The sequence below is a fragment of the Dipodomys merriami genome, unplaced genomic scaffold (genome assembly GCF_024711535.1).
Source record: "Dipodomys merriami isolate MVZ:Mamm:240054 unplaced genomic scaffold, mDipMer1.0.p SCAF_72, whole genome shotgun sequence".
Lineage (NCBI taxonomy): Eukaryota > Metazoa > Chordata > Mammalia > Rodentia > Heteromyidae > Dipodomys > Dipodomys merriami.
In genome coordinates this window covers 1,982,119-2,008,916 of record NW_027206313.1, presented here as the reverse complement: position 1 = coordinate 2,008,916, position 26,798 = coordinate 1,982,119, and the positions used below count along the sequence as shown (strand labels likewise).

Sequence of the window (26,798 nt, the reverse complement as noted above, 5' to 3'; positions counted from 1 at the left end):
TTATCCTCTACATGAAAGGTTCCAAATCATACACTAAAGAAAATCTGCTAGCATTAATAAATTCAGAAAAATCCTTAAGTTGAGTGCACAGAACCATTTGTATTTCTATATAACTCAAAATAACCAATTCCATTTACAGTAGTTCAAACATGGCAATGACTTCTACATTGAAAACTACAAAGCCATTGCTACACTAAAAATACATCCTATGTTCATAGACCGGAAGACAATACTAAGAAGTACTACCCAGAACAATTACAGGTTAACCACCTTTTTTTAATTTTACAAAAATGGAAAAGCTGATCATAAACCTTATATGAATTGTAACACCTCTGAGTATAACTGAAACAAAGGTGAAAAAAAAGTTGGATTTATAACTTAAATTTCAAACTAGAAAGCTATCATTAAAATGTGCTAATGGAATAAGATTGGGCATGTCAATTGAGGTATAGAATTGAAGGTTAAAAAATAAACACATCTGGGGCTGGGATGTAGCTCAGTGGCAAAGCGCTTGCCTAGCAAGTGCAACATCCTGGGTTTGATCCCCAGTACCAAAAAAGAAAAGACAAAAAAAATACAGTTAAAAAAAAAAACCCAAACAAAAAAATAAACACATCTGGGCTGGGAAGGTGGCTCAGTGGTAGAGCACTTGCCTTGAATGCCTGAGGCCCTGGGTTTGATTCCTCAGCACCACATAAGCAAAAAAAAAAAAAAAAAAAGCCGGAAGTGGTGCTATGGCTCAGCCTTGAGCTGAAGAGCTGAGGGACAGAGCCCAGGCCCAGAGTTCAGGCCCCACGACCAGACCCAAAAAATGAATAAATAAAATAAATAAACACATCTGTGATCAGCTGGTTTTCAACAAGAGTGGAACTTATTCAATGAGAAAAGAATCTCTTCAAAAAATGGTGCTGGAACAATTGGATATGCATATGTGCAAAAGAGTTAAGTTGAATCTGTGTGTCACTATGATACAGTAAGAAATCTGTTTTCATCATGTCCCAATTTCTGGCTGGCATGCTTCTAAGTGGTAGGTACTGTCTCTGTACTAATAAGGTCACTGCTAGGGATTCAGGACGGGATAGTTGCCAAAGTCTGTGAATTAACTACTCATGTCTAGGTATTTTAGCTTTAACCCAGAGAAATGCAACAAATAGGACTGTCATGGGATTGTATTATTTATGTAAAACATTTGCAACAATACCAAGTACATTTTTAAGTGCAAAAAAGTATGGCTTATTGTGTAGCATACCTAAAATACTATTATGCATAATTATATCTTTCTTTTAAGTATTGAGAGTTGACATTAGTCCTACAGTATTTTAATTCAAAGTTAATAATAGGACTTAGTATATAAGGCCTTAGAAAAGGCTTATTCAAGAAGTCACTTCTCTTACTTTATGAAATGTTCTGCTGCAATTTTTTAATAGGAATGATGAAAAACAATTTGTCTCTTTTTTGTATCTTTTCTAGATTGAAATATTAATAATTTAGAAGCAGAACAGAGTTCATTTACTGATCCATTTGTTGCATGAAGTAAAAGATGGCACAATACGTTCCAACACTGAGAGAAGTTTATTTCCTTTTAGTGTCAAAAAAACAAATTTAAATTCACCACCAATATCACCAAAAGACAAATACCATTTCCACAATTTAGAGTATTACCAAAACACAAGACCCATAAGAAATGATATCCAAATTCTGATGACAGCAGGTGCCAAATGAAGTATTTAATAGACTCTTCTACTGATCAGTACTGATCAGTAAAACGAAAAGCTTTGGCTTCTGCCATATTATACAGGTGGTTCTGTATATGTTTAGTACGTCTGGCTTCTAGTCGGAGCTGTCTAGCTCTCTCTTTGACAGCTTGTTGCTCTGCTATTTTTTCTATCCGTTTCCTTCTGAGCCATCTGTAGGAAAAAGCAGTTGGTGAGTATAACCTAAATACATTTTTCATGCTATAAAGTTAGGAAACTAACTATTTTTACATTAAAATACCATAACAAATTATTAAAGTAGCAACTGAAAATTTTAAAGCATATGCCCAAGGCTTACTCAAGAAAACATAATTATATTTGGGAACAAATAATGACATTTTCAATGATTAAACTGCCAACTTTTTACTACCAAGCACTAAGCTTCTTACTACTAAGCACAATATTTTTAATGTCTTATAAAAGTCTATCTTTCTTTTTAAAAGATGGTTTGTAAGTAATTATTTGATAAGATTCAAAATAACTTTTTGCAAATAGCTGTATTCTAAACGATTAAATATTCATGTTAAAACACTAATGATGCAAAAATGCTGCCTTAATCTTCTTAGGAAGAAAACTATAGTGCTCTTGTGCTTTTTAGTGCATGAAATAGTTCTTCCTTAAAATGGAAAAAAAAAAAAAGCACCTCAGTTTGAAAGCATAAAATGTGGTAAAGAAGGAATCCACACTCCAAATACCCAAGTCTATAAATCTTGCTTAGTTATAATACCATAAAAACTATGTACCCATAAATCTGGTAATATATTTTATCTGGTATATATAATTGTATAGGTAGAGAGAGAGAGACTTTTTTCAGGAATAAGTCTAAGCAATCAAGTAACAGAAGAAAATCTTATAATTTCATATGTTCCTGCATTGGCTACAACTCTAACCAACTACCTTTTAGGGGAAAATGTATATGGAATGGATTACTACAGTAGGTACAGTATGGTTTCATTTTATATTTTTAAATTATAAATACACATACAGAGGAATATATCAATGACATGAGCTCCAGAGCTAACAGTCATGATTATGATTTATGAGTGATAAAAATGTAACAATTTCCCTTTTCTCCATTGGGCAATTACTGTTTATGTTATAATAAATGATGGGGGAGGGTAAGTAGACTCAACATTCTCCCCAAGTGGACTCTACATTCTCTCCAAGGCTTACTAAGTCCCAAGTCTCTCTTCTCAAGAGTTAGTGAGATAAAGCAGTTTTGCCAAATAAGTATAAGAGGACAGGTGTTCTTTTGTAAATGTTCCGCTTTGAGCTTACTGTTTAAAAGCCCTTTCTCGGCCTTCTGTTCCTTGAAGGAAGAATAAGCATTCCTCTTGCTTTCTTAGTTCTTCTGATTTTCTTTCTTTCATCTGCTCATCATGCTTTTTCTTAAGCCACAATCGAAAAGCTAGCTGTGGATCTCTGTTTGCCTGCTGAGGAGAGAAACAAACTTTGCTTAATTCAGATAAACTAAAAGTATCACTATCTCACAGTACTGACAAATTTGTGAAATTTTATAAACACTCAATCTCAAAAAAATACCATTTGAGGCCCTGCCTATGAAACCTTACAAGAATGCCTTGCTTGTGAATTTTTCAAAACCCTACATACATAGCCTAACTGCAGGCTATGTATCCAAATCAATGTATCACCCTAGAGTACTAGTCAGTACTAGACAGTACTGGTCACACTGCTGTCAGAAAAATTCAACCTGGAACCTACTGATGTCTGGCTCTTGTCAAATGTCTTCTTGAAAATACAGGATCTATATAGTACAGTGCTTAACTAGCATGTTCCAATATCCTGATTTCAACTTCTAGCATTAAATGTCTTGAGATAATCAGTAAATAAAGAAAAGTAGAAAAATGTTGATTTTCCACGTTGAACTCTCTATTAAGTAAAATAATGTTACACAAAGCTACAAACATGTAAAACCAAGAATTGAAGAGAAGTTGGGGATAGGCAATAAGAATAGAGTTAGGTCTTTGGAACAGTTCCTAAAGGAGCTCTGGGAAATACAATTAGTAAAGAAACCATTCAACACCTGTGTTCCTTATCTTTTCTCTTATAACTTTTTTCCATTTTAAGAGTATCAGTCAGAACCTACTTAATTGCTAAGCCCATCTTCATACTGTGGTTACTTCTCAGTAGTGGCTGAATTTCACCTGTAATCCTAGCATGCCAGGAGGCTGTGTCAGGAGGATCATAAATTTGAAGCCAGCCTGGGCTACAAAACAAGAGCCTGTCTCAAAAAAAAAAATAAGCAAATAACACTAATTATTGCTGTGAATGGTACGTATAAAGGTTAGTGTTCTGATAAACACTAAACAGCCCAGAGCATTTCACCTAAGAACAACCTGCAGGAGTAGCTCACTTCTGAGTCCCTCAGAAGTCTTGATGGATACATCTGTAAAGAACTTCCTAACACTAAAAAATGTTAGAAAGGATCTGGTTTGGAGAAATAAAAGAGAAGAAGAGACAAACTAGGGCTCTTTAATCTTAGAAAAATATGACATGACAGTGTGTGGCTAAAAGGAAAGGATACACTTGCCCCACACACAAGCTCTACCACACAGAAGAACTTCTCCAGCTTGCACTTTCTCTCATCTGTAACTTAGATTGCCAAGCATGCTCCATTCTAATTTATATGATGCATCTGTTCAGTATCTTGGCTACACAAGTGACCTGTAGGGAGAGAATCCCTGGATCTGAAGGATCAGTGCTGAACATCTGAATGTCTAGAGATAACTGAAGATGACTGAGAAGTGTACAATCTGAGATTCAGAGAGGATTCAAGGAACAGGAATGTTCATTCATTAATTCCATAGATTTAGAGTATTTTCTACATAGGAGGCACGTAAGCACTGTATTGTGTCAATGATAAAAATAAGGGTCCTTCTTTTTCTCTGCCTGCAGTGTACACCACAGGATGTCACCTCATATGAGGTCATTTAAGTTACATTTAAATTTTAAACTTTACTATCAAGTAAGTAAGTTGCTGCATTCCTGGCTAGACTGGGAGATATTGTAAGAACTAGTGGCAAATCTCACCCATGGGTAGGATTGATGGGAATACATTGAAAACATCCCTGCCTCTTTATAAAATAAAGTTCAAAACAATAATTACAAACATAAAATATGAATTTAAAAGTAATTACTAGCCGGGCATAGGTGGCTCACACCTGTCATCCTAGCTACTCAGGCTGAGACCTGAGGATTGCGGTTCAAAGCCAGCCCGGACAGGAAAGTCCTGAGACTCTTTTTATCTCCAATAAAAACAACTAGAAAACCACTAGAAAACTAGAAGTGGCGCTGTGGCTCAAGCGGTAGAGTGCTCTCCTTAAGCTGAAGAGCTGAGGGACAGCGCCCAGGCACAGAGTTCAAGCCCCACGACCAAAAAAATAAATAAATAAAAGGAATTACTAACAGATTAAACTTTTTGATTACAAAATAAAAATGTCTTTGAATTGTGATATTCTACCATCCATACATCCAGTCACACACACACACACACACACACACACACACACACACACACACACACACACACACACACACACACACACACACACACACACACACACACACACACACACACACACACACACACACACACACACACACACACACACACACACACACCCCCCCCCCCCCCTCATTTGGCTCTATTAAAGCTGGTAATCTAACAACTTCTGAATCAGTGTTTCGACGCCAGCCTCCCGGATCTCTGACTGTGCTCCTGATCTCTGACTGTGCAATAACTCTTCCCCAGGCCATGTGCTGCCCTGGTCTATAGCCACATAGGCGACTCCACAAGCCACTCTATCTCTGCAGTCCCGCATCTGCCTCCTATCTCCAGCCCCAAACTCTCTGATTACAAGACAGATTCTCCAGTTAATCTTCAACATCCTCACCTGAATCTTTCATAGGTACAGGAAAACTCAACAGCTTACTAACTGCCCTGATAATGTCCCCAAACTAGTGTCTTATATACTACCCCAGGGGACAGCACCGCCACCCCCAAAAACTGCTCAAAAGGAAACCCAACATACTAAAGCGCATGTCAAATCCCTTTATCCACTGCCATAACCCTAACCTAAGTGGCCATTGCCTCTCACGGGAACTAGTACATCCGATTCCTATTATCTGCTCTGGACCTTTCTAATTCGCAGCAGACATAAAGGCAACACTGTGGAAATACACCCTGGAAGTGCGGTACCTGTGCTTTACGGAGGTCCTGGCTTCTGGCAGCTCAATCAAATAAAAATGCACAGTACAGCGTGTGCACCACATGATTCTGCTCATGTTCTAAATCCTGGCACACTCATCAAGCAGTAACTGGTCTCAGGACATTCCCATGTGTTCTCTTGACCTGAAGAAACTGCTCCAATTCTTGGCCTAATTTCTGCTGCTCCTACTTTCACTGACTTATAAAAACTTTTCCTGATTAAAATACATGTTTCCCTTGTTTATGATTTCTCATCGCTTATTTTGCATGGAATTCAACAATATTTCTAGTTTTAAAAATTACATCTTTACTATATGAGCTCTGATGACAAGGGTCTTCATACTGTCTGTGAATCAGCACTCATCACACGCCAAATGCAAAATTTAATAAATTGTTTTGAAGTACAACCTTCCTGTCCCCCAACATTCCAAGCAGTTGGGATTACAAATATGTACCACCGTGTTTTGTTTTGTTTTGTTTTGTGGCTGTGTAGCTAACAAAAGTATAGCTACCTCATTCCAAGATTTTAAAAGCTAAAAGCTTCTACAAACTATGTATAAAAATTACCAATAATTTGTCTATTACTTTAAATTATTTTAAAAAACTGAATACACAATAAAAAATTCATAGAAGATTTTTCACGTTTCATAAGAAGAAGAACTAACTTTCCCGGTTCATTCACCCTCCATAAAAAAGAATGTGTGGAGTGTTTTTCTGCAGCACTATCTTGTTACCCAACAGTGTGACTCAACCCTGACTTCGCCTGGAGTGAACATCAGTCTCAGAGAGTGTCAGTTTCCACTATAAGAGCCCAGTCTCCCAAGGCTGCCCTCACCTCAGATGCCAACTGAAAGTCTCAGAGTGTGACATGTGCTTCTGATTAACCAACTATAAATCGGGGTGCTAGCGCAACTCATAGACTAAAGGAAACACACATATCTATTCACTACATTCATAAAGAATGTAGTTGGGTTTTGTGTGCACAACTATACAGTCAATATGAGTAAGCTGGAGGAGGAGAATCATGGAAGGAGGATCAGGGGTCAGAGGCCAGCTTGGGCTACATATCAAGTTCAAGGCCAGCTTGGGCTATATAGCAACAGTCTACTAAACAATAAATAAAAATTAAACATAAAAAATTAAAAACCCACCAAACAAAAAGCATACAATAATCCAGGTGTCAGTAACTTTATGCCTGTAAACCTAGCTACTCAGGAGGCTAGGATCTGTGGGTTGAAGTTAAAGTCAGTCCAGGGGAAAATCTGTGAGAGACTGATCTCCAAGTAACCACCCAAAAGCTAGAAGTGGAGCTGTGTGCTCAAGTGGTCCAGTGCAAGCCTTCAACACAAACGCTCAAGGACAGCACCTAGGCCCTGACTTCAAGCCCCAACACTGGCAAGATAAGGTTGAAAAGGTTGTCATTGGAATGTGAGTCTGGAAGAGCTAAGGAAAGAATATAAATTTCTCTTCTCTGTGTGTCTGTCTCTGTCTCTATCTCTGTCTCTGCTCTATTATATATATATATATATATATATGCATATAAGTGATATATATGCATATATATGCATATAAGTGATATATATGCATATATATGTGATTTCTGTATGTATCTAAAGTAAGATTAATCTGTAAGTGTGTGGAATGAAGGGATATGTATCTATGTCTTATTTGAATATCAAAATTATACCACCTTAAAAAATGAATTAGCCACTTTCCATTTTTTGTGCTAAGGACTTCTGAGGATCATTTGGTTTTTACAGGGCTCCTTAGAAATTAAAAATTCACCTGTATTTTACATCTTTTGCAGGGAGCTCTTATACCATTCTACATTCAAAGATTCTTAGTCTGATATTAAGACTCTCTTCTGTAAAGAAGATCCACTTTAATATATATATGAACTTGCTTATCATCTGGACATTCTACTTACTCTGTTGTTCATGTATTCAATTTGCTTTGCTCGCTGAATTCTTCGCATTTCTAGAACCTGCTCTCTCTTCTTTTGCAACCACGCTTTAAACACCATGTCATTCTCTTTTTTCTTTTCTTTCTCTTCTTCTATTTTCCGTTGTTCTTCCTAGAAGAAAGAATATGAAAATACATTCATAAAAATTAATGAAATTATGTATCTGTTCAACATATTTTGAGGTGTAAAATCAGAATCTCTGCCCCTGGAACTTTGCATGCATTTTAAACTTCCATCTTGAGAATAACAGGGCCTCAGGGAAGAGGAAGATGGAAGCTGACATGCCACATTGTACAGCTGTTCTCATACCAAACCGCCAGAAGAGCACACACACTCAGGACTTGTGGCACCGCAGATTTGCTTAGCCTCACATTGTGACAAATATGCCATGGGTACTGCTGGGCACAAAACACAGGCAGGAGCCAGAGGCCAGCTGCAGTTGGTGAGCACAGCGCGGTGGCTGAGATCTCACAACCAGACTGGCAGCTCCACCGGGGATTTCCCAACCAATGGCACCCTGGAAACCCTGCCTACTGGCACAGCTCGGCCCCTCACCCCAGATGCATCTTGGAAATCTGGGTGAGAAGGTACTTATTCTCAGCAAAGCCAAAGCTCAGCACGGTGCTGCTGGTCCCTGTGAAGTGGCAGAGCTGGAGATGTGGAGAACCCCAGGCCTCAGGTGAGGAGTGAAACCTATTGAAACCCATGGAGTCCACTGACTTACACATACCCTGAATCAAATCCCTGAAATCATGGACTTGTAACTACACTTGGTGCCTACTCCATCCAACAACTATGTGCCTTTTTTCCACATGACGTGTAATTTTCACCTATCTCCTATCAAAATTACTTTCAATGACCACTTAATTCTGAGTCTTCACCCTTAAAATGAGGACCAAGTGGTGCTCTCGCTGAGATCCCTCTTACTCTACAACAGATCATTCCATTATGCTTTGTGATGGTTACAAGAAAGGCGTAGGTAATAAGTCACATAGTTAATCATTTATATGTTAGTAACACTTAACCATTGGATTTCACAATAGAAAAACAAAGCAAGCAACCTCAAACACTTTTGAAGAGGCATTTCCATTACATTCCAAAAATGCGACCTCTACTTTCATTCTTACCTCTCTCTTGAGCTTCTCTCTCCTTTGTTCTAGTTGTTTTTGGAGTTCTTTCTGTCGAGGGGAAAGGCAGTAGGTTGAGGTCACTGGAGATATATTGGCGGACTGTGTCCGGTGGGATTTCCTGCTTCCTTTATTTCGATCTAAGTTGGCAGCAGAGCTGGGACGAGCTTTGGGGTTGGGGGGTGGCTGAGGAACGTAAGCCAACGGCTCTCCCGGTGATGAGTGAGTGATAGCATGACTCTTTCCTGAAGTTTCATCTTTCTTCACACCACTGGCAGATGAATTAGGAGATCTGGGTAGCAACTGCTGAGGCTCATTTTCTATACTACTGGCATTATTAATGGGAGGCAAAAACCCTTGGCTCTCAATGTCTTGCAAATTCAGAAGTTCAAACTTCCCGTCTCTCTCTATCAGTATCTTCCCATCCCTGTTTTCTTCACAGCTTCTGTCAGGAAGTGACAAGATCACGTTTTCTTGTTCTAATTCATTGGAAATATATAACTGTGACAGTTTTCCAGACATATTATTCTCATTTTCAAAAGAGTTTTTATAAGTATCATTGTTATCAAGGGGAGGAACTTCCAGATCAACTAATTTGTCTTTGAATTTAAGTTTTCGCTCCCTTTTACTACTTATGGGTTCTTGATTCTGTAGAATATTGTTAGCTTGTATAATTTTCTCCATAATATATCTCTTCACTTCCTCATCTTCATCTTCTTCATGGTCTTTTTGGTTTTCTGGCTTGGAATCCTGAGAAGAGTTTTCACTATCTGAATCTGATAGGGGATCTAAAGGCTGGATACTTGGTACAGAAATGAAGTCATTTCTTCTTGCAGAAGCCTCATCCTTAACAGATGCGTCAGAATCTGAAAGCTGCTGGTTATGTTCTCTTTCAGTGTCACTCTCCTTCAATTCCTGGTTAATATCCTCTTCCTGCTTACAACTCACCTTAAATAAAAGATAATGAAGTTGTATTTTTTTCAGTAAAATCAATGTTCTGTTCATTTTTATCTGAACAATACAAAATGGATGATCTTTCCTATTCATGTGATTTGTTTTGAACAGGAAATTCAAAGTGACTCTTGCTCATACATCAATCCTAATATTGAAATACATATTTATGAACAGCCTAAGAGAAAAATATATAGCGGCTAGAGCCATACTTCGAGGCCAACACAACATTATTTTAATATTACGCCTGCTGTAATAATTTTAATTTTTTTACATTTTTGGAAAAAATTTTGAAACATTACCTGCTTGCAAGATTTACATGCTTAAAAAACCCTCTGTACAACACAATAATAACAATAGTTATCTTTTTAAAGAAAATAAGAATCCGGAAGCAAAACAACAACAACAAAATCTTTCTCCCCAGGCTATTATTAGATAAAGTCCTTTAGTTGTGTCCTAACCATGGCTGCTAGTATCTACAGAACACATATTCAAATTCCAAAGCTATGTTTACCTCTATGTCAAGTTTTCCTTTCTCACCCCCACCGGACATAAACATAATCCATTCTAACTGCCTTAGTTGGCCCACATGTCTGCAATTTCATATAAAGGCTTCTGTCATCTCTCCCCTTGAGTACACATACCTCTTCCCTTACCAAAAGTTTAACCATCCGAGCATGTGTTTTTTTCCTCTTTCTCAGACAATTCTTTCCCTCTTACTGCAGTTCTTTGGGAACTACAACATGCTGATTTCTACTCATTAAAATGATGTTCCTCTTTTATTTGCTCAACAATCATCTCTTTTGACAACCTGTACTTCCTAACCTGCAAATTAGTACATTACAATGACTGCCAAATAACTAGAGTTAATATCTTTGCCTTGCAATTCTTTCTTTTCCTTTAAATCTTATTTGATTCTCTGCTTTATTTCTTCAGTGTCCATAAAATGTCCTTTGGCTTTCATTTCTTTTCCTTCAGCACTTTTTCTTTTAGAAAGAAATCTTCACCTCAACCATTCACTGTTCCCAGCTTGCTCATCTCTTTTTCCCACCAGTAGCAAAAAGAAGTTGCTAGAATCATGCATGGAAATGTGTAGGATTCAAGAAAGCATTTTGTTTTGATTCCTGTGGTATCCCTAGAATAGCCCCTGACTTAGTAGGTAGTCATTATCTTTGCTGAGTGAGTAAAAAAGTAAAACTATGAACCGTCACTATTATTACTTCTCTCATTTTATCAGCCAGTACTTTGAATCTCTCACACCATTCCACTCTGGAGAACTTTGGTTCAATCATACCACTCTGGGTACCTCTGCTGCTATTCATTTTTATTATTTTTCTGTTAAGATGCATAAAACTCCCTTTTAAAAGCTGTTTTAGAAGAAATCTGCATTTTTTATTCTGTTGCCATCTTCAAATCTTATCTACCCCATTTTTCTTTTCCATCATATAAAAAAGCAAGATGGAGGTAAGAGAAGGTTTTAAAAGCTAACACCTTTATTTCCCCATATATTTTCCTTAACTCCATTATATCTGGCCTCTTCTGTAATAATAATAATGATGACTCTTATCACTCTAAAATCACTTATTCAATATCCCAGTCTAACTCCATTTCCTCATTACTTCTCCATTTATTGACACTAATGCACATGCATATCATATAAGAACACACATACACACTATATACGTAAAGAAAGAAAGGACCTACCATGAGCAGGAACTGGTTAAGTTCCTGGATCTTCCTTCTATATCACTTATTAATAGCATATTATCCTGAGAGCTTTTTCTCTAGATGTATCTTATAAACTCACAATGACACTTTAATTCTTTCTCTGTATCCATTCCTCTGGAGGGCTTATTCCGTCTTAAATTTTCAACTCCCAGATGAAAGGTTAAGATTTTTTAAAGAATTTGCTTCATTTTGCATTTATATCAAAATACTCCCATGATTGTCCTCAAGTTCACAGAAAACAGGAATCAACTATTTGTTTTTATTTGGATGGAACACATCATGATCTTATTAGATTGCAATTTTGTAATCGCTCTAAATGCCATTTGTAATCTATATATACCTCTATAATCTATATATACCTCTGTTAGGCTGCCATCATTTTGTTCTTTTTCATTAATTAGCCACTCCAGGTCCTTTTCAAAATCATCTTCATATTCTCCACTTTCTTTTGAATCACTGTCTTTATTGTCATTCATTTTCCGCTTGCTAGAGAATAATGCTGTAAGATTTTCAAAGATAAAGTATATGTTAAGTTGACTTTAAAGGTGGAATGGAATGTGGAGGTTAATGTTGCAGAAATATATAGTATGTAATACTCAGAATAAACATGCATTTTTACATAGCCTAAAAGAAAGACTTGCAATGGCAATGTGTTTCTATAAATGAACATTCCTAACACACACCTACACACATACAAACACACACACACACACTCTCTCTCTCTCTCTCTCTCTCTCTTCCTGAAACCCTGATCTGTAAGAAGATTTTTTTAAGCAGATTAGAAGACTGAGACTACGAAAAAGATTTTCCCTCTTTCCCTGCCAATTTGTAACACTCTACCCAAGCTAGTTTTGTTTTATTTTAGTTTTACTTGCATTTTCCCATGTTCAAATAAAAAAACAATTGTGGAAATTCTCATTGTTTCTCAATCCTTCTAATAACTTACATGACATAATTTGAATTTGTTTTAATAAGTAATAACTGATTCTTAATTATAGTGAATGTTGATTTCTACAGAAGTCAAACTCGTTAATCCTATTTTTATTAAAAATTTTTTGATAATACTATCACAGAGTGTTGTGACTGTAAATAGGACTGTCATATGAAGGATAACAAATGTTTGTTAAAGTGGTATATAAAAAGAATCAATCTAAAGTTATCATTAAGCATAGGGAAACCAAAATTAACCTTGCTGATTTGTGTAAAATTTTTCAAACCAATCTTTACCTATAAAGTGTCTGTATGTGTGTGTAAAACTGTATATGTATTTGTAAAACTTTGACAATCAGTTGTTTAATTCTTACTAGATATATATATATTTCTTAGTACACACACATATATGTATTTCCACCATAATTTATAAAGAAGGCCTAGGATTATTGCAGTGGGCTTCCAGTTTTCGAGAGAAGGCAAAGTTAAATAGAAGCCATAGATAAAAACATTTACAATTGAAACAACAGCATATGCAAAGGACTAATAAAGGAAGAAAAACAACTCAGTCTAAAATTAATTATTCAGCTTAATTATTTTTCAATTGAGTAGCTATCATTTTTAATGTATTAGTTAGACTCCAAGTCCTTCCAGATATATATTTTAAGCTAAATATAAAATGACCTTTCCTTAAAATGTCAAAAATAATGCTTCAAGACTAAGTAAGGGGCTAAGGACAATAAGATGTTGATGTGGAGCCAGGTGTGTTGGTGCATGTTTGTAATCTCAGCACTTGGTCTGGGATTAGCCTGAGTTACATAGAGAGACTCTGTCTCAACATCCTATCCAAAAAAAATTGTGTGTGTCTATGATGGAGGAACCTAAAAAATACTTCAGAATGAGTTTGTTTACCAGTAACCCGCTCCAAGACAGGCTAAGTCACTTAAGCTGTATGTCTACCTGCCTACAAATAAAAAGTAAAGGCATTATTAAAGATTACAGAATAGGTGGGCACCAGTGGCTCACACCTGTAAATCATAGCTACTCAGGAGGCTGAAATCTGAGGATCGCAGTTCACATCCAACCTGGGCAGAAATGGCCGTGAAATTCTTATCTCCAATAAACCATTAGAAAACTGGAAGTGGCGCTGTGACTCAAGTGGTAGAGCGCTAACCTTGAGCTGAAGAGCTGAGGGACAGCGCCCAGGCCCAGAGTTCAAGACAAATGACTGACAAAAAAAAAAAAAATACAGAATACACTAAAATATATTAGAAAGTCATGATGCTAAGATAACTTCTTGAAATTTTTACTTTAAGATGTTTTAGTTATATTGCTCTTAAATACTGATCTCCTCAATATTTCCTTTAGTTTTATAATATAAGATAATTCTGAACTCATAAATAGCTTGCTTAAGACTTGATAGGTAAGCCGGGCTCTGGTGGCTCACGCCTATAATCCTAGCTACTCAGGAGGCTGAGATCTGAGGATCGAGGTTCAAAGCCAGCCCGGGCAGGAAAGACCGTGAGACTCCTATCTCCAATAAACCACCAGAAAACTGGAAGTGGCGCTGTAGCTCAAGTGGTAGAGCGCTCGCCTTGAGCTGAAGAGCTCAGGGACAGCGCCCAAGCCCAGAGTTCAAGCCCCACGACCGACAAAAAAAAAAAAAAAGGACTTGACAGGTATGCTCTATTTACTTCATCCAAGTGAAGACTTAAGTTAAAACTTAAACACAGAATCAATATAATAAAAATACAATGATTACTCATTAAACATTAGGTATTATAAGTTAATGGAAAAAACTACTTAAAGTAAACTGAGAAGTACATGAATGTACTTCTAAATGAATGTAATTGGATTCCTGTAACATAAGAAATTTCTCAAGACTGCTTTTCAAGTAAACAAAGAATGTAAATCGTAACTTCTTGTTACCAGGTCCTTTAAGCCTTTTTCAAATGTGCCACAAGATATTCAACCTCTTCAATTGCTTTCATCTTCGTCCCCAGAATACTATCCATACCGTACATAGCAAGCTACAACAAAGTTACATCTCACATGAGCCAAATTATCTACATTTATTTCCTATTTTATTAGTGAGTACCAAATATTTAGATATCAACATTTCTCACTTGTGAAAATTCCATGTAAATGACTTTCTTAATGGAGAATTGCAATAACAAACTATAATTCCTTCTTCTTAGACCAGATCCACTTTCTTAATGGGTAATTGCAATAACAAACTATAATTAATTCCTTCTTCTTAAGTGTCTAAAAACTCCAGTGTGGCCAGGAGACTTTCAGGTCTTCTGCCACAGTGGAAGTCCTGTGTATACCTGATTTTCATAGCTGTCTTCGTAAGACAGCCTTTTTGTACATGTTGCTTTCTAATACAAGGCACTGAAAGAACTCTTGTTTAATATAAAATAGGCACTTAAGCAAAAATATATAAAGTGCCTAAAAGTCCATAACATTAAGAAAGCATCCTTCCTGCCGCTTCCTGCTAACACTATGATTTCATCAATGACATATATACATATCATCTATATATGTATAATACACATATACATATACTCACCTGTATATATATTATATATACATATAATCATCTATATGTGTATAATGCATATATGCATACATATCATCTATATATAATACATATACGCATATATATCATCCCTTTAATACATACACATATATATCATCTCTACATATAATACATATATAGTATCTATATATCACAAACATATATATACCATCTATCTATAACACACACACATAGATATCTATAATACACACACAGATACATCATCTATCTGTAACACATATACAGATATCTATAACATACATAGATACATCATCTATCTATCACACATAGATATCATCTATAACACACACAGATACGTCATCTATCTATAACATACACACAGATATCGTCTATAATACACATGGATATGTCATCTATCTATAACATATATACACAGATATCATGTATAACATACCCAGATACGTCATCTATCTATAACACATATACACAGATATCATGTATAACATATGCAGCTACGTCATCTATCTATAACACACATAGATATCTTCTATAACACACATTGATATATCATCTATAACACACACAGATATCATCTATAACACACAGATACCTCATCTATCACACACAGATATCATCTATCACACACACGGATATGTCATCTATCTATAACACACACAGATATCATCTATAACACATGGATATGTCATCTAGCACACACAGCTATCTATCACACACATGGATACGTCATCTAACACACACAGATATCATCTGTCACACACACGGATATGTCATCTATCACACACACAGATATCATCTATCACACACACACAGATATCATCTCACACACACAGATATCATCTATCACACAGTTACATCATCTATCACACACACAGATATCTATCACACACACAGATATCATCTATCACACACACAGATATCATCTATCACACACACAGATATCATCTATCACACACAGATATCATCTGTCACACACACGGATATGTCATCTATCACACACACAGATATCATCTATCACACACAGATATCATCTATCACACACACAGATATCTATCACACACACAGATATCATCTATCACACACACAGATATCATCTATCACACACACAGATATCATCTATCACACACGGTTACATCATCTATCACACACACAGGTATCTATCACACACACAGATATCATCTATCACACACACAGACATCTATCACACACAGATATCATCTATCACACACAGATATCTATCACACACAGATATCATCTATCACACACAGATATCATCTATCACACACAGATATCATCTATCATACACACAGATATCATCTAACACAGACATAGATATCTATCACACACACAGATATCTATCACACACAGATATCATCTATCACACACACAGATACCTCATCTATCACACACACAGATATCTATCACACACACAGATATCTATCACACACACTGATATCTATCACACACACAGATATCATCTATCACACACACACAGATATCATCTATCACACACACAGATATCATCTATCACACACACACAGATATCTATCACACACACACACACACACACACACACGTCCATGTGTGGACACACGCGTCATCTGTCACAAAGCAGGGGTTTACCAGACGCCTGGGGCGATGGATCCTCGGGTCTCCGCTCGGCATCCCGAGGTCGGTCACACCCCTACCCTGGTGCCGCCGCCTAATCCACGAGTGGCGGCCGGTGACGGCTGGAAGTCTCTAGAACTTTCAGGCGCCCAGCCCGGGAGGAGGTCGGCGCTGCCCGCCCCGCTCGCCTCGGCCCACCCACCTGGCCTCCCAGCGGCGCCGGGCGTCCGGGCTCCGGGCTCGGGCGTGCGGGCGTCCGGGCTCACGGGAGGGCCCGGGAGCGCTCCTCCGTCCGAGGTCTGACAGCGCCTTCGAGGAGGCCCCGCGACCGGGCTGCCATGGCAACGCCGGAGCGGCGTCCTCCATCCGGGCCTCTCGCACGCGCGCGCACGCGCATTAGACCCCGGGAGAACAGGTCCGACCTGGCTACGGTTTCCGGGGAGACGGCCCGGAAGTCCAGCCCGCCGCCGCCGCGCCTTTCCGGGTGCAGTCGGGCCGTCCCAGCGGTGAGGCCCCCTCGTGCACGTCCTCCAGAAGCTTCTCCAAGGTAACCCCGTGAAACAGATAAGCTCGTCTTTGTCGTTTTGTTAAAGGATGCGTTTGACCCCGGCGTATCTAATCCCGGAAACAACGCTGCTGGCGCTGCGGACGGACGCTGGACGGGCGGACCGCGCATGCGTGCGCGCCATCCCCCCCCCCCTCGGGAGCCGGACGGGGGGGAGCGGGGCGGGGGGGGGGGGAAGCGGGGCTGGGGGAGGAGCGGGGCGGGGGGGAGCGGGGCGGGGGGGGAGCGGGGCGTGGGGGGGAGCGGGGCTGGGGGGGAGCCGGGCGGGGGAGAGCGGGGCTGGGGGGAGCGGGGCGGGGGGGGAGCGGGGCGTGGGGGGGAGCGGGGCTGGGGGGGAGCCGGGCGGGGGAGAGCGGGGCTGGAGGGGGAGCGGGGCGGGGGGGAGCGGGCCTGGGCCAGGGGGCCCACCACCCGCCGCTGATTCCCAGACTGAAGAGTTCAAGCCCCTCCTGAGTGAAACCTGCAGCCTGGCCCAGACTTGCTCTCACTGCTTGGCCATGGATGCCTGCTAGAAGACTGGACAGAGCATGCCAGACTCCCCCTTACTAACCAGCGCAGAGTAAGTTAAAATGCCAAGGCCATCATGAGTTAAAAGACTGAGTGCTTCCTGCCGTAGATTTACAAGTTATAGCTGTAGTGATCTACTATTTCAGCCACTTCAGGACTCAGTCTGGGGCCTTGAAAAAGAGAAGAAAAAAAATGGTCCTTTTCGGACTCTAGTAATGCTGAAGCTGAACACTCCCTGTTTGCAAATGCTTTCTAAATGTTGGTGGAGTAAAGCATTATTATTCATAATAGCCAAGAGAGAAATGACTTACCCGTCAAATGGTTAATGGCTGAATAAATGTGACATGTCCATAAAAATCTAATATTCAGTAGTAAAAGAAAAGTATTTGAAGATGATTCTTAGAAGATAAGAGGAAGAAGTATCAGCATTCCCTCAGCCCACCAGGAAAACAGCTGCACTGGCACAAGGCTTCATCTGTTTTGGAACACAAAGCCTATCAAGGCTTTCAGTTTCCAAGACAATGCAGAAGATGAATCAGCATGGAAGAACCTTACGTACATACGTTTATCAAACATGTTCTATCGAAAAAAGTAGACACAAAAGATTACATACATCAAGTTAACAAGACTATCAGGCACCATAAATAAGGAACCTGTACAATATAGTATGTAAGGAGATGATGAATAGTATTTAAATTATACACGTGTCTCATATTTGGCTGTACTTATAGAAATACATCGCCCCCCCAACCGTTCCTTATAGTTTATCCTTATAAGCCACAGCAGAGCTGGAGGCCTTGAGTTTGCCCCTGACCCTAAACCAGCAGGACACCGACTTCCCGCTCATCTGCCAGCAGGGCATTCCTCCTAACAAATGCACTCAGTGAAGAAGCATTTATGCTCTCACTATATGTCCATATGTTCGCTAGATTTGCTCAGCCCTTGTTTCATGTGCTCAGCACTTCTGATGCAGGAAGACATTTCCTGCTGACCTCCTCTAGCTTACTCAGTAGATAGGAATCCTGTGCATAGCCCTTAACCGAAGGAGAATTTAATGGGAGTAAGTTATGGAAAAGAAACAAAATGAATCAGTTTGTCCTTTGGGAAAACAACAAACACAGTTCACTTTTTAAATTATTGACAGGTTAAATCTGTTTATTAGTTATGTTTCATTGCCTAAGAAGTAATTGCTCTTTGAAAACCTCTACCTGTATTTGAACAGAAGCACTATTTGCAGAGATACCCTGTACATCTTTTACTCAGTGAGCTTTATAACCGAAGTTCCTCTTTCTTGACATTCAGACATGAATATTTAGCATGATAAGCAAACAATAAGGTAGAGAGGCTAAACTACAGAGACCTTATTGAAAGTGCACAAGCAGAATCTATTAATGTGCTACAGGTGATTAACAGACCCACCTATATAAAGTCAATATGTTTTTAATATAAAAATGCTTTTCAAATAATAGTCTATACTCATAGTCACTTATATTCATTACTGTTAACATCACAGGTTTACTAAAAACACATTTTGGTTGAGGAAAAAGCTGGCAATAGAATTTGCATGAGCTTAAAATTGGTATTTAACTCATTTCGAAAGGAAATGTGTTTCTGCCTGCAAACACATTTTACTTACAATATACAGCCAATATACTCAAACTAGGAATCCGCTTATTGTCTGTGACCAAATTTCAAATTGTAAGCAAGTAGAAAAAAGCAAAAGAAAAGTATTTAGCTCTTGTTATCAGAAAAAAAAAAAAATTAAGCATGTTCCTTGGCTGGCAGGGTTTGCAGTGGGAAGTGTTCTCTTGGCATTGACTTTGAAAGTAATTTCTTGTTCTGTGATTTTTTTTTCTCCCTCTATGTGCTTTCCCCCACCCCTTTTTCTTTTATATCAGTCGTTGGGGCCTGAACTCTGGGTCTGGGCGCTGTCCCTCAGCCCTTCACCTCAAGGCTAGTGCTCTACCACTTGAGCCACAGCGCCACTTCTGGCTTTTTCTGCTTATGTGGTGCTGAGGAATCGAACCCAGGGCCTCATGCATGCAAGGCAAGCGCTCTGCCACTGAGCCACTTTCCCAGCCCCTGAAAGTAATTTCTTAAATGGAGTATGTATGAGGAGTAGTGAGTGACATAAGGAATAGGGCTTTCCACAGTATTTGCATGTGTGCAGCCGTTGGAGGGTGGGGAGTTAGCAGTCATATTCAGGGCCTCACAACACTAGACAAATGTTCTGCCACTGAGCTATATACCCAGATAATTAAACCTGTAAAAGATGTCCCTAAATTGTCTAGGTTGTAAGTGTATTTGTAGTCCTAAAAGTTGAACTCAGGACCTGTGCTTGCCATGAGCTCTACTTCTTGAACCACGCCCCCACTACTCTTTCATATGTTTTTGAGATGCTCTCACTTTTTTTACCTGGCTTACTAGCTCTGAAGTATGATCCTTGCCCTGCCCAAGCATGAACCACCATTAGTTTCTTTGAAAATAGTGATTTAAAAAAAACAACAACTATGCTTCTAACCCATGTATGGTAGAAACATGGTTTGGTGTTCTAGTCAGTGCCTTCCAGTGACAGTCCAGAAAGTGTAGTGGCTACATATCTTTCTTTGGGGGTTATCAAATTTTAAACTCCCTACAGAACTTAGATGTGAAAGTGTATCTTTGCTATTAGCAGATAATGGGGAACTGTCTTTTGTATCTGGATATAGAGAGTTAATGTGTTCCAAGACTGTAGACTGCTACAACTTAAAGGTTACACCATCAACCCATGTGCTTTTTAAAACATAAGTCATCTCATGGCCCTCCTTAATCTTGATCATAAAAACCTCCTTCCTATCTTTGATATTTCCAAGGTGATTTTCATTGCTGATCCCCTCACATTATTAAGATGAGTGTGAACATCTACAATGCCAGTTTCTTATAGTCTTTCTGGAGATGACCTTCATCAAGTTGAGGAAGTTCCCTTTTATTCCTAGTTTTTATTTTTTACATCCTGAATAGATGTTGGATTTGCTCAAGTACTTTTTCCATAATCTATTGTAGATCTGTAGGTTTGTAGTTTTGCTTTCTTGTAATATATTTGTTTCGGCATTAAGGTAATGATGACTTCCTGAGTTAGGAAATGTTTCTTTTGTTTTTATTTTCTAGAATAGATTGTGGAGATTTGTGTAATTCTATAAATATTTAAATATTTGATGCAATTTGCCAGTGAAACTATCTAGGCCTGGTGATTTATTTTTGCTTTTCATTAAAGATTCACTCTTTGATAGATATAGGTATAATCAGTGTTTTTCAAGGGTTTTTGTCCATTTTACGTAAATTTCCAAATTTATGACCTAAGAGTTATATACTCCTTTACTATCCTTAACTGTCCATAGACTCAATAATGATGATTCCTCTTTCATTACTGATATTTATCATCTGTGTCATCTTTTGTCTTAGCTTGGTGTGAAGTTTATTTTATTGCTCTTTTCAAAGAATCAGCTGTCTTGGTTTTCAATTGATTTCTACTCTTTTTTATTATTTCTTTTCTTAGTGCGTTAGGCTTGAATTGGCCTTTCTTTAGTTCTCCCAAGATCCAAGTTTAAATTACTGATTTTGTACTTAATTTTTTTCTAATATGTAATAATTTTTTTCTAAAGATAGGTTTCTTATAAACATAGCTGAGTTTTATTTGTAGTCATTCACTCTGTCTTTGGTGTTTTAGGCAATTTTACATTTACAGTGATTTTGCTATAATTGTATGAATAGCTACCATGTTGGTAACTTTCCTATTTGTATTCATTTTTTTCCTCTTTTTAAGAGAAAACAATATTATATTCTTTATAATTATTATTTCCCTCTTTTTTTAACCTCTTTACTTTTATTAAGGACTTTTTCACTTCTTAGGATAGTAATTTTGCTTCTTTAAAAAACATTACTGATTTGTCTAATTCGGTTTTGGTTCTCTCTCTCTCTCTATATATATATATGTATACATATATATTTGTTTTTCTTCGTTATCCACACCCAAATTCAGTCAAATAATTTATAAATCAACTTCAACTGTGACTCAGTGGTTAATTTTTCTAGGGATGACTTCTGCTTCTAGAACCAATTTCACTATATATATATATACACATATATATATATACATATATATATAGTGAATATATATGTGTGTGTGTATATATATATATATATAGTGAAGTATATATGGTAGCTATGTTGAAGCTATGACCAATTAAGGCAAAGTTATGTTTTCCATTTATTTTTGTGCTAGTCCTAGGGCTAACACATTCAGCACCTGAATACTGTCCCTGAGCTTTTGTGCTCAAGGCTAGTGATCTACCACTTAGGTCATAGCTCCCCTTATATACTGTTTGGTGGTTAGTTGGAGATAAGAGTCTCACAGGCTTATGCCCTCTTCTTAATTTAGTCAAGCTCTAGCACATTAATGAATTCATATCAGTTAGCTTAAAAGAAAAATCATATGGCTGATTGAGAATGTGTTACTGTAGTTTTGAAATATTTTTAAAGTTATAGTAATGGAAATTTTAAACTGTAATCACTGCATCCCCTTTTCTTCCTTTCTTTTGAAGGGGAATGGGAAAGGCAAAGCAAAACCAATCAGATCCATCCCAGACTACCCCATGTCCTAGCTTGAGGCTAAACGCTCCCATGGTAACAAGTATAAATGAATGACTTCACAAAGAATTACATAATACCACAAGTGATGCAGGAAAGAAAGGTGCTATGGAAAGATGTGAAGAAGTATTAGGACAGGGTTTGTTAATAGGGTGGGAAGTGATAGGCAGGAGAAGTCAAGAATGACTTAAGCTTTTAGCTTTTCCAAATGGGCATTTGGAAATGGGGATTTACTGAGATCCAGGAGCAGGGTGGCCAATTAGGAATCAAGAAGTCTTGTTATTGATGGTTATGTGATTGATCAATTAGGCAATGAAGTAAAGATGGAATAAGCAGCTGTGATTCTGGAATTCAGAAAAGGCTATATATATAAAATTTGGGATGAACTATGTATAGACAGACCATCAAGTCATAGGCTAGTATAAAAAACGTGGGAGATGTAGACACACACACACACACACACACACACACACACACACACACACACACACACACACACACACACACACACACACACACACACACACACACACACACACACACACACACACACACACACACACACACACACAGAGGAGAACTGAGCCCCTCTGGGATGCTTCAATATTTGGCTGTGCAGAAGAACTACCACCAACAGAGAGGACCCCAGGAAGCTCCAGCAGAAATACAGAGGAGGGGTGAGCTGAACTCCATCAGCTGAATCTAAGAAGGGATTATGATTCAAGAAGTGAAATGTAGCTAACAGGTCACATACAAGGAGAACCAGGAAGTTCCATTTTGGCAATCGTTTTAGTGAAATGGTGGGGATCCTAAGCAAATTAGAGGAGACACAGCTCTTTTCTGATAGTTTTTCTAAAGAAAGGACAAAGAGCAGTAGTTAAAAGGGCACAGAGTTCAAAGAGGAGAATTTATTATGAAAATCAGCTTGTTTCAGGACACCTCACCTGCACTGGTACTGACAAAGATCCTAACAATTTACTTCTGTGACCATAAAGTTTTGTAAAATTTCCAAAACAAAAGCATTTTAACTGCAATAAACCAGTATTCTCCTTCCACTCTTGCTTTCAGCAACCAGTCCTCCGTCATTGGCTATTAGATACTTCTAGAATTTGACTAATAACTAAATTAGCAATGCATTGCCCTAATTCTGAATAAAAAATTGTTTTTAAGTATGACAAAATAGTTCTGAGTTGAGAATTACTTCATGTATTTTTCTATCCTTAAACCCTGAAGAACTTGAGTGAGAAAATATAATTATGTAAATCTAAACACTGGAAATAACCCAAGAATTCTGCACTATGAACCAATGATGTTATTCCTGATTGTAGTCTTTGTGGGTTTTGTTTTAGTTTTTGTTGTTTGTCGGTCATGGGCTTGAAATCAGGGCCTGGAAGCTGTCCCTGGAAGCTTTTTTCACTCAAGTTGGTGCTCTGCCACTTTGTGCCACAGCTCTACTTCTGCTTTCCTGGTGGTTAACTGGAAAAGTCTCGTGGACTTTTCTGCCAGGGCTGGCCTTTGAACGAAGCTCCTCAGATCTCAGCCTCCTTAGCCAGGATGATAGGTGAGAGCCACCAATGCCCAGCGATCTCTGTGTGTCTTTTTAAGTTTTCGTTTTTCAAAGAAATACATCATCAATAATGGGAAAAGTAAATTTATAAAGCCTTTTTAAAAGAAATAAACTCGAGATAATAAGCACCCTTTCACACTGGATGCCACTATCAAACTCAAACTTCTTTATTAAACATGTTCAAAATAGAATTGGTAAAGGTGTCCTATTCCAATTACAATTATTCCATTTCCGGGAATAACTAGAGAGCCTTCATTCTGTTGTTATTATTTTGAAACAGCCGCAAACGAGTATCTGCAGAATATGGTACCAAGTGACCTGTATCCTGTGTGTTGCCATCACCCAGCCCTTCCCTGGCCTAGTGTCCAAGTGCTCATCGGCCTCCTGGGTGAGTGGCACAGAAGGGCCATTCTGTGTCATGACTACGCACACAGCTCCTCTCTAGAGCCCGACGGGTACGTTCCTGGAACTCACTTACTCCATTTGAAGGGTGGTTTCTCAGTATCCCCTTCTAACACAGAGTTCTCACCCCCTCTCCATTCGGCCAGGGAGTGTGGCCCCAGCGCGGTGCCCAGGCCCGAGTCTAAGGACCCCCAGCCAGCCCGAGGGCCCAGCCGGGGCCACGCATTGCCAGTAAACCACCAGAAACGGCCGGGCGTGGGGCAGTGGCTGAGTGGCACAGGGCCGGCCTAGAGCCCAGAGCTCAGGGCAGTGCCCAGGCGCGGTTCCAGCCGGGACCGGCACCCGCCCATGTACCCTACATATATCCTAGATACCACGTATGTCACATACAACCGAGATAGCACATATATCCTAGGGATCACATATTTATCCTAGGGATCACATTTATCCTAGATATCACATATTTATCCTATGTATCATATTTATCCTAGGGATCACATATATTCTAGGGATCACATATTTATCCTATGTATCATATATATCCTAGATATCACACATGTCACATATAACCTAGATACTACATATATTCTAGCTATCACATATTTATCCTAGGGATCACATGTCACATATAACCGAGATATTACATATATCCCAGGTATCACATACATATCTTAGCACATATGTCATGTGTAACCTAGATACTACATATATCCTAGGGATCACATATATCCTAGGGCTCCTACGTAGCCTGTATATCATATGTAACATAGATGTACATATTCAGTAGGAGAGGGTGAGCTGCATGGCTCAGGGGCTCATGGGGGGCCCTGGGGGGACTCGGGAGGGTTGTGGGAGGGGCTTGTGGGGGGCTCAGGAGGGGGGGTCGTGGGAGGGGCTCGTGGGACTCAGGAAGGGGGGATCGTGGGGGGCTCGTGGGACTCTGGAGGGGTGGATCGTGGGAGGGACTCATGGGACTCGGGACTCGCGGCGGCGCCAGCCCCAGGCCCGCCCCGCTCCCCACCCCAAACCTCATCTTCACCGAGGCTTTCCTTCACGCTAGAGCTCGACGTGGATCCTGGAGGGGGACACGACGCCCGGTCTTTATAAACAGGCTCCCCAAAGCCTGACTTCCCCTCCTGAGCCGGCCAGCCGAGAGAGCCGCTTCCTGGGTGGGTGGACAGCCGGCCCCGCCGAGAGCCGCCGAGGACCGGGGCTGGCAGCCCCGCAGCGGGCGAGGCACTGACGCGCAGGCGCGAGCGCCCGGAGGGTGGAGGGCCCCGCCCAGATCCGGCCACGCCCTTCGGGCCCCGCCCCGCCCGCAGCCTGCCGCCCGCCTCTGTCCGGCGTCCGCGGGCCCGCGGGGCTGGGCTGCAGCCGTGGCCCGCTCCAGCCCCGCGGCCTGGACACCCGTTCTGCTCGGCCCCCGCCCCGGGGACGCCCGTCTGCCCGTCGGCTTTCCACCGCCTGGCACTGGTCCTCCGTGGGGCTGTTTTCGGAACCAGGTCTGCCTGCGATCCCGCACCCTCCGTCCCGCGGCGGACGGGATGGGGCGGGGCGGGGCGGGGCCGCAGGGACCACCGACGCGGGTAGGAGGCCGGAAGAAATGCGGTGCCCCTGCGCGGGCGCTCGGCCATGGGCGGGTACCGCACGAGTTCTGTGCGGGCCAGGCGCCGACCCGCGCGGGTAGGGACGCCCGGGCCCGCCGGTGCACCACCGTCCCACGCACGCCGCGCTCCCCGCCGGCCGGCCGGCTGTCTGTCCTGCGCGCTCCCCGCCGGCCGGCCGGCTGTCTGTCCTGCGCGCTCCCCGCCGGCCGGCCGGCTGTCTGTCCTGCGCGCTCCCGTGTCCTTGCTTCCTGTGCGCGCACGTGTGCGCGGACAGCCTTCCAGCAGAAGTCCCCAGCGAGGGCTATGCATCCGTCCAGGAACCTCCCTCCTGAGTCTCCACCCCCCTTTCCATGGTTGTGGGCCCACACGTTGTTTTGGACTGCAACTGTGTTCTTGTTTTTCTTGCAATTGTACACTTTAAGTTCCCTGAGAGCAGGAGCTATGACTTTATCTATTCCCAGAAATGCGCTAAAATAGGAAGAAAATACGAATGAAAGATAAAGGGAGGTAGAGTTCGACAATTCTCGTTTTGATTGAATCATTCAAACTTTGAGAGTGCAGTTTTGAAATTGATGGCTACAAATTCATTGTAAACGGAGCGTAAGGGATATGAAATTCATTGCTCAGCCTCCTACTCAGGGTCTGCAATGATTAGCTAGTACTGAAATGTATTTT

General features: G+C 40.2%; 1 protein-coding gene across 4 annotated transcripts; it reads right to left on the bottom strand.

Moving 5' to 3' along the window:
• Positions 1-1,553: 1,553 nt before the first annotated feature.
• On the bottom strand, positions 1,554-25,647 carry LOC138818178 (coiled-coil domain-containing protein 181-like). 4 transcript variants are annotated; one of them, XM_070009126.1, is made up of 6 exons: positions 25,556-25,647; positions 12,111-12,250; positions 9,073-10,020; positions 7,910-8,056; positions 3,033-3,184; positions 1,554-1,907 (listed from the first exon to the last, which is right to left on the bottom strand). In XM_070009126.1, exons 2-6 carry the CDS (start codon positions 12,225-12,227, stop codon positions 1,748-1,750), a joined length of 1,524 nt encoding a protein of 507 aa, XP_069865227.1. In that variant the 5' UTR covers positions 12,228-12,250; positions 25,556-25,647; the 3' UTR covers positions 1,554-1,747. The 4 variants fall into 4 exon arrangements, with proteins under 4 accessions (XP_069865227.1, XP_069865224.1, XP_069865225.1 ...); XM_070009123.1 differs by having other exon boundaries at positions 3,033-3,187; positions 25,556-25,646; XM_070009124.1 differs by lacking the exon at positions 25,556-25,647 and adding an exon at positions 17,052-17,217 and having other exon boundaries at positions 3,033-3,187.
• Between the last annotated feature and the right edge of the window lie 1,151 nt (positions 25,648-26,798).

What these genes read in the sequence shown, in the direction of transcription:
- LOC138818178 (XM_070009123.1), bottom strand. Translation starts at nt 12,227, where the DNA reads ATGAATGACAATAAAGACAGTGATTCAAAAGAAAGTGGAGAATATGAA. An exon ending in ATGATGGCAGCCTAACAGAG is followed by an intron (nt 10,021 to 12,110) that starts GTATATATAGAT and finishes CTTTTATTTAAG; the next exon opens with GTGAGTTGTAAGCAGGAAGA. An exon ending in CGAGAAAGGGCTTTTAAACA is followed by an intron (nt 1,908 to 3,032) that starts GTAAGCTCAAAG and finishes TTTTTCCTACAG; the next exon opens with ATGGCTCAGAAGGAAACGGA.